We start from the raw sequence: 9277 nt of genomic DNA on the forward strand, positions 1-9277 counted from the left end.
GTGTTTTCTGAATATTTTTGTGTGCCTTTAGATTTCACGTACTTTTGGATGAAGAAAACAGGAGTTGGCTAGTACTAAAAATAGTTAGACTGCTGCAAATAATCTAAATATTAAAATTTCATATTGTCAATATGAAAATAGTTAAGAAAACTCACTAGCAGAATTTTAGGAGTTATGCAACTGTAGTATCAACCTTCACTGTTTGTCCCTACATGGAAAAAGAGCCTACTATTGTTGATGTCTGTTTAACTCCAATGGCATATTTTTAATGGCAAGCTATATGTGTATCTGCATGATTAAATTTTTATTTGGAGAATATTTGAAAACACTTCCCTGCCATTAAAAAGCATATATCCAAAAAACCATAAAGCAAAAGGCCTTCAGAGGCAAGTACCTGAGTTTTATAAGCAGTTGCCAACTTAATTTTTTTTACGTGTTTGCATATGTTACATTGTTATTCAGTATTCAAGTGTCTCCTACCAGATGCTGGTATAATTCATTTTCCATGATGTGTGCAAAAGAAGATGGAAGTTTGTGAGTTTACATTCCAAGGAAGACAGCTTTCTTGAACTTAGGATATTCTCAATAATCTAAAAGATTTCTGACTTTATGTGATTTTTACAAGATCTCTGTATGGTCATCAGCAAGACTTTTGTAATGCAGATGAGCAATGACAGTCAGTTTGGAATATATAACACTGACAATGCCATTTTCTCACTTGAATGCTGGACTTTGAGTTGTTAATGTAAGCTTCTGTACACAATTAGAAATTTTAGTCTTTGTCAAATTGATTTTTTACTTTAAAAACTGAAGATGACAGTGCAATGTTACGTGTGCTGTAGCTTGAATTTATTTCTGTGTCACTATTTTGACTGGTTTTCAAAGGTGCTTCAGATTTTAATGTTACTTGACTTAATTAGTAGAATTGCACTTCTTTACTGTACATTTAAATTTGGCCTGGTGGTTATTAGTTGATCTTCTGTGTACAAGAATTTTAAATAATTTTTGTAAATGTTATGCTGCTAGATTAGATAAATTTTGAATTATCTTTCTCTCTTTTCTAAGTAAAATTGCCATTTTGGAGGGTCAGTCCCATAATGTACATAGCTACAAGAAAACCAAAAGGAAAATATGACATTAAAATCAATTCACAATTTGGTTCACATAGCTAAATATTACATACTATTTCAGTGTATGGTCAAAATTCTTGACAAGTTATCACTGAAACAACTTGTGTATGAGGAGGAATACTATTTTGGCTGAGTTTTTTGTTTTAAGCTGTAACTTAATGTTAATTAATTAACAATCTATCTTTTTTTAGGCCTCTCTTTGTAAGGGCCTCCTAGGCCTTTACAAACAGTGTTTCTGGTTCTTTTGGGCTACCTGATAGGCCTCTTTCTCTTATTTAATTGGACATATAGTTGTTCTGTCTTGTGTTTTAATTTTTTGACTTGTCACTTTTACACAGCTTTGTGCTTTTGTGAAGAGTGCAGCAGTTGACAGTTGGAAACAATCTGGGCCCTGCAGCCCATTGCTCCCTTACTCAATGGTTGTACCTCCAGCATCTTCTGCTGATGTCCTTCAGCCTCTTCAGATCTGGGAAGGAAGCAGATAAGAGAAGGCAGCAGCCACAGCACGAGTGCTGTGTCCATTTCTGGGCCCCTCAGTCCAGGAAAGACATTGAGGTGCTGGAATGTGTTCAGAGAGGAGCAGTGGAGCTGGGAAAGGGTCTGGAACACAAGTTCTGTGAGGAGCAGCTGAGGGAGCTGGGGCTGTTTATCCTGGAGAAAAGGCAGCTCAGTGGGGACCTTACAACTTTCTGCAACTGACTGCAAAGAGGTTGTAGCCAAGTGAGGGTCAGTCTTTTCTCCCAGGTAAGAAATTGCAGGGCTAGTAAAAATGGAACCTCAATCATGAGATGCTGGTGTTGGATATCAGGAAGAATTTATTCATGGAAAGAATGGGCTGTCCAGGGAGGTGCTGGGGTCACTATCCCTGCGGTGTTCAAGAAATAGCTGAGTGTGGCACTCAATGCCATGGTTGAGTTGTCAAGGTATTGATCAGTTAAAACTTGGATTCAGAGATCTTTTCCAACCTTAATAATTCTCTGATTTTGTGAAATTGGTTCTTGTGTATGCAATCAATCTTTCAAACTTTTGGGAAACAAAAAGTTCTTTTATTTTACTATATTTACTTTTATTTCTAGTGTTCTTAATGCAGCTGTGACATTTTGATCTCTACTTTCTGCAGTAAACCAGGATTTTTAGAAGTCAAGTGAAATTGAATGTGGCTTTTGTTGGTACAGAGACATCTTTATGGAGGCACTAGTATTATGACAATAGTCTGTTTAACCAGCAGTGGCCTTTCCTTCTGTGCGGTTCTCTGTGGATGGTGTGAAGCCATGAAGAGGTTGCAATTGACTGTGCACTCAGGATGTGAAATTTTGGACAGCTCATCTGCTGTGTAAACAATGTTGAACTGTAGTGATTGACAACTGGCCTTAATTAGTGGTATTTCTGTATAAAAACAAGCTGTTCTAATTTAAGAGGATGCTGAAAATCCTTTTAAAAGAAATAAAGCAAGTATCAGTAGTGGTACTGAAACTACCTTCACTTTTTAACAAAAATCTTAATTGATAACCCACCCTAGCTTTTCCAGTTTGCTTCACTACCTGAAGCATGCTTTGCTCTCTCCTGCATTATGTATTACTATACAACAATAGCCTTTTTTTTCAGGCATTATAAAATTTTTTTAAAATTTTATTTTTAGGGTTAAGGTTTCATTTCAACTTTGCTTTCCATAGAGAAAAGGTAGTGCTGTTGAGGTCTGTTGGCTGATAGTTGATGGCACTCCAGAAGAGCACTTAGAAGAGTTTGCCCATCTGTTGCTTGTTTTCTTCATGTGCTGAAGGCAGGAGATGTTTCTGTTCCTTTCCAGTTCTCAGAAGAATAGAACTTTGTTATGAGAACTGGGGAGAAATTGTTACATGTAGTTGGTTGTGAACAGCTGATAAATTAAAGTGAAATTGCTCAATAATTTATGATGCAATATGACTTCAGACAATGAAGAATACCTGTTTTTTATTTGGTTAGCAGTTGAGTCTTGTATTGCCCTTACTTATCCACTGTAAAGCAGAATAAAACACAAACCAAACTAAAAATAAAGTCGGTTAGTATTTTTCTCCTAGAAAAGGGTAAGGCACTCTTCAAAGTAAAAAGAAAAATTCTTACCCCAAATATTAGGTTTTTAGGTTTTTGGCAACCTGCTATAAAATGTCAATGTCTACTGTTTTATCTAGTGTTTTGAGTCCTATATATGTGAATTTTCTCCTATTTTTATTTTATCTCTGACAGCATCATCTTTTTGATGATAATAATTAATAAATTTTAATTAATGTAATAAAACACCTATGCATCGAAGTAAAAGCAAAAATTTAAAGGAAAACTAGCATTTCATTCACTCAAACTTCTTGATTCTACTTTTCTGCCAGATGTGTAATAGAATATATTCCAGAGGATAAACAAGAGGGCACTCTCTCTGGTCATTGAAAAGCTAGGATTTTTCTGCTCTAATGTTTGGAACATGTTCTGGAATTCAGCTTCTTTCTTTCATTGCTAGTTTATTTGTCCCCGAGCTAGTGCTCTAGTTTAGTCTGAATTGTATTTTCAGTATTCTAGCCTAGGTGTAGGTCAGGAGGGAAGAAAGTGGATTGTGTATGTTTCTAATCCTTCTGTTTGTTTTTTTGCCTCGCAAAAAAATTGAATGAACAAGTTTTTGTGGTAGTTTTTCATTCTTTATAAAGTGGGGAATTACTTTCCTTCGCTAAATACTAATATCTGATATATTTTGGATCACTCTTTCTCCACAGTGGCACTTTTTTTTTTAACTATTTGCATTAGAGAGGTCAGCTCATTTATGATGAAGCCTATGAAAAGGGATGGATCAAGTAACAATAATTTTATTGTTTGTTCTCTGTGTTTTTATAGAAAAGACAGTTTTGTTGTCAGAGTGCTTTGCTTTTGTGGCTGCTTAGGTTTTTTTTCATTTTTTTCTTCCTTATCAAAAATCTTAATGTTCTTTAAAAAGAATCTAGAGGAAGTGGAAATAACCTTTTTGACATTTTGGGGAAAAGAATGTACCACTAGATCGGTCCTTTTCTTTTTTCTTTTTCTTTTTTTTTTTCCCTTGTTTTTTTTTTACTTAGAATTTCTAGTAACTAGTAAGGATTACCTCGAGGTGGGATTCAGGATTTGGGGTGATCATCTTGAGCTTGGTACCCAGCAAGGTTATGGAGCAGACCATCTTGATTGTGATCACTCAGCACATCTGGGAACCAAGGGGCCAGGATCAAAGCCAGCACAGGTGTAGAAAGGGCAGGTCCTGACTGACCAATATGGTCTCCTTTTACTACCAGGTGATTCACCTCAGCAAAGCCTTTGGCACTGTGTCCCACAGGATTCTCCTGGGAAAAGTGGCAGTCCACAGGACAGTCATAATCCTTGCTGGGTAAAAAACTGGCTGGATGGCTGGGCCTGGGGAGTGGTGGAGCCAGTCACAAGTGGTGCTCCCCAGGGCTCAGTACTGGGGCCAGTCCTGTCTATTATCTTCAATATCATTGTTGTTGGTCTGGATGAGGGAATTGAGTGTCCCCTCAGCCCTTACACAGCTGACACCAGTTTGGGTGCAAGTGTTGATCTGCTGGAAGGTTGGAAAGCTCTGCAGAGGGATCTGGGCAGGTTGAATCAATGGGCCAAGGACCATTGGATGAGGTTCAGCAAGATCAAGTTCCAGGTCCTGCCGTTGGGTCACAACACCCCCAGGCAGTGCCACGGGCTGGGCAAAGTGGCTGGAAAGCTGCAAGCTGCCCAGTGGAAAAATATCTGAGGTTTTAGATGACAATTGGCTGAACATGAGCCAGTGTATGCACAGGTAACCATGAAGGCCAGTGGCATCCTGGCCTGTATCAGCAATAGTGTGACCAGCAGGACCAGGCAGTGACTGTCCCCTTGTACGTGGCACTGGTGAGGTCACCCCTCAAGTGCTATGTCCAGTTCTGGGCCCCTCACAAGAAAGACTTTAAGGTGGTGAAGTGAGTCCAGAGAATGGCAGCGGAGCTGGGGGAGGGTCTGGGGCACAAGTCCTGTGAGAAACAGCTGAGGGAGCTGCTGAGCTGCTGTTGTTCAGCCCAGAGGAACGGAGGCTCAGGGAGACCTTGCTGCTCTGTACGACTGCCTGGATGGAGGCTGTAGCCAGGTGGGGGTTGGCTTCTCCTGCTGCTTCTGGGACAGGACAGCCAGTGACAGGACGAGAAGAAACATCTGCAGACTGCAGCATGGGAAGTTCATGTTGAACATCAGGAGAAATTTATTCACAGACAGGGTGGAGTCACCATCCCTGGCAGTGTTCAAGAAACTGCTGTATGTGGTATTTAGTGCTGGGGTCTAGTTGTTAAGGTAGTGGGTCTTTTCCAACCTTAATCATGCTGTGATTCTGTAAACATGAAAGATTTACCTTGATTATGGGTGCCTTGATTATGCAATGTTAAAGATGTGGTTGTGCTTTGAGAGGTTAGTGTTAATTGTAGATATTGACGGTAAATGATGGTCTTGGGATTTGGCTAGGAAATGGAGAAGGAGAACAAGGACTGTAATAATGTTAAGTAATATCTTAATGTACAACAATGTAACAGCTGTTAATTATGCACCATATTCAAAATAAAACTTAAGGGTTGTGAGAACTTTACTGAGCCGTTACACCTATTTAATTGTTCTTGTCGTCTAAACCTGACACTGGTGAGACTGATGGATCACTATTATCAATAAAGTATATCAAAATTTCTTTTCAGCCAGTACTTAGTGAAGAATGAGCAGTTGTGTCTTGGGAGACGGTATGTCAGGCTTTCAGTATCTGGCTCTCTTCTGGAGCACTGTAGGAATGGTAGGGACAGGAAAAAAATATTAATGCCAGCAGAATGAAATACAAAAAGGGATTGCTAAGGTCCAGAAGTAATTCAAAACAGTTGGCTAGAAACTCCGGGCATCCTAGACACCATGTCTGTGTTTTGTGAATTAATCTGTAATGCTTGCTGACCTCGCTGTTTGTCTCCAAGGGAGCAGTTTGGCTACACTAGTATGGTGCTTAACATTAGCAGCATTTGGGTAGAGGAGTATTTTAAAAGCACTGGTTAACTTAATCTGAAAGCTGGTATCCACTCTCAGACTTCAGTTGGTGTGTGTGGCTTGCATTTCACAATTCAGTGGATGATTTTTTTGATTTTTGTTTCTTAATAATAGTCTGTTCCTGCATAACCTACAGGAGCAATGTTAAAGGCTCAGGTATGTTAGATTATATAGTATCTGGTTTGGGCCACAAGGATGTTGTTACACAGCCCCTACCCACAAACACAAATGTACAGATAATTCATCTAGTGCTCAGTAACCTTTTTAAATTTCTTCCCATATTGCTTGAAGTTAGTGATATGCATTAAATCTGTTCCAGGATTTATAATTTACCTTAAGATCAACTGGAAAATAATAATCCAATATGTCACTTCTCACTGAGCAATGTTGTATACTTAAGTCCCCTTCTACTTCTGCCATAACTAGATAAATATTGCTTGAAGCAGATTTCAGAAAATGAAAGACTTAAATACACTAAAGCTACTCCCAGTTTCTGCAGTTCCCCTTACTCTGTCAAGAAATTATTTGGAAAAAGTGGCACATAAGATATCTTATGCAGAAATAAAGCTCCATTTTAAGAAAAGGGCCTTAAAATTTGTCCATGAAGAGCAACTACCTGTTATCCATGATTCTGTGATTAGAGGTGCCATGTTGTTACGGGAATATCCACATGAATAATGTGTGGGATGCGGGCGTGATTGATCAAGAGGCAAAGGTGTAAAGGAAAGACAGGAATTCGCAAAATCTGAGGATGACTCAGCAGAGCACATCCTGTCAAAATACTCTTCTAAACAAATGACACAATACCTGATGGTATTAGCTTTGTAGTAGATTATTTTGGCAGGTCATTTGGTGTGGGAAAAGAACACACTGAAGCTACAGACACTTGGAGGAATTTTCGTCTTTCCAGGAGAGAAAGACAGATAATTGGCAAGGCTTTAAACACTCCTTGCATGAAGCAGAATAGGCTAGCTATATTGTGTTGCCTGGGGCACAGACCAGGGAAAATGGGCAGTGTGTTTGAACACCACTACATTTGCCTTGTCTGACTACAGGATGCTGCTTTTGAACTTTGGGGCTTCATTACTAACTTGAACGTTTTTGCAGTTAGTGCACTAATTAATACCTTGTGCATCTTAGGTGTCATTCAAAAATAGATTTACCATCGCTGCAAGAATTTTGAAGTCCTTCCTGTAAACACCCTCGCCTTCAGTACAGGAATAATTTTTTATTTTCTTTCATTGATGAAGAAGAATTATACCTCATTTATTTTCTGTGTAGCTGATAGCTGATAGTTTAGACTGGGTGCTTTATAATAATAGGTAAGGAGAGCACTGTTCTTAAGCCTGAAAGTTTTATCTTTATTTTGAAATTAATCTGTCTTTGCTCTTGCTTCTCAGCAATTGACTTAAAGAATGGCTCTGGAGCAGTGTATCAAGGACCTGCCAGAAATTCTGCTGACACTACCTTCACTCTCTCGGATGAGGATTTCATGGATGTGGTACAACAAAAGATCAATCCCCAAAAGGTAAAGCCTGGGTGTCACAGACTTACTCTCTTGTATGTGGACACATTAGTTGCCTTACATCAAGCTGTGGTTCATGACTGTTTGCATTCTGAAATCCTAAACCCTGGGATGTTTTGACAGTGGAGACCAGAGTCATATGAGGTATAAGCACATCAGTACCTTATACTGAATTAGCCAGAAGGGTGAGGGGGCATTTATGCCATCTTTATTATCTTAAGACAAAGATAACCACAAAAGGCTAAAGCAGGGCCCTGATAACACCAGGGTTGTGGATTCAATACCTGTACAGGCCATTCACTTTAGAGTTGGACTAGATTATCTTTCTGGGTCCCTTCCAACTTAGAGTATACTGTGATTCTGTGACATAAAGCCTGGCAGTGCAAAGTTAGGAGTTTGTTTACTTCCTGGTACTTACAGTATACAGTTTGCCAGTTTAGGCTTGTCAGTTTGATCATTCAGGCTGTTTTGATTGTCATGTTGCAGGAAGTTGATGTTTGTTGCAGTGGTCTGAGTTATTGCTAGTAGTGCAGCACGGAGAAATGTCAAGACAATGCATGCATTTAGATGGTCAAAATTTACCTAAATTAGGATATTTTTCAGGGAAATGCAGATTTAAGGAAGGTCTATAATCTGGGTCTGCACTTTTAGCTTCTTGTAGTAATCAACAGCTTAAAATGACTAATTTTACTAATAAAAATGCCTTGTGTAAAAGTAAATTAAACTGTCACAAATTTAATATGTCAGCTTACAGATTAAAGCTTGAGCAAATGAAAACTTTAATTAAGCTCATCATGTATCAAACAGTTCATTTTCTTTGATCTCAAGCAGAAGTTGTTGGAGACTTTGATTGTAAATTGGAGACTAATGATCATGGTGAATGTTTTTTATAAGTCTTACATACCACATGAGTAAAATCCTTTGTGACCCTCTGTATACAGCAGGCATAAAGCATAAACAAACAAGATATTGATGTGTAATCATCAGAATGCTAAAGAACAGTGATTGCAATTCAGGAACATCATCTGTGTTTAGGCATTAGTGTTTCCTTTGAGTTTCTGTGAAGTTTTCCATCTAAAGAAGCTCAAAGGATCTATTCAAATTCTTTTCTGCTTGCTCTCTCTATTCTTTATTTGAATGTATTTCAAGCCAATGGAACTATGCAAAAGAACATTTAAGGAACTTTCAAAGGGCTTTCAAACTGCAAAGCCATTGTGAAGCAAAACTAGTTTTAAAAAAATACGAACTAGATTGAAACAGGGTCTTTGAAGTAGGGAGAATAAAAATGTAATATACCAGCATTGAAGTGAAAAATACTGATTGATTTATGACTTTGCAAATGCAACAAAATGTTGCTTCTTTCCTGTTTGTTGTAATATGCTATATATAAAGCCATTGCATTTCTTTGGAATATGTGTGTAATACATTGTGCAAGTATATGTTTGTATTTGGTAGGAATTTGAGTGTGTAGCTTACATTTTCATTAGTCTTCAATTTTCATTATATAGCCTTTTCATTCCATTTTTTCATTTCTTATAATGAAATATGGATATTTGTAGTGTGAGGGGATGAT

General features: G+C 38.2%; 1 protein-coding gene across 1 annotated transcript in view; it reads left to right on the plus strand.

Moving 5' to 3' along the window:
* Positions 1-9277, plus strand: part of HSD17B4 (hydroxysteroid 17-beta dehydrogenase 4) — a 60251-nt gene that overhangs the window by 50228 nt on the left and 746 nt on the right. Inside the window, exon 22 of the mRNA XM_031064299.1 lies at positions 7580-7707. Within this exon, the coding sequence (XP_030920159.1) occupies positions 7580-7707 (128 nt within the window). The remainder of the gene's footprint in view (positions 1-7579; positions 7708-9277) is intronic.

Source organism: Geospiza fortis, unplaced genomic scaffold (assembly GCF_000277835.1).
Source record: "Geospiza fortis unplaced genomic scaffold, GeoFor_1.0 scaffold1111, whole genome shotgun sequence".
Lineage (NCBI taxonomy): Eukaryota > Metazoa > Chordata > Aves > Passeriformes > Thraupidae > Geospiza > Geospiza fortis.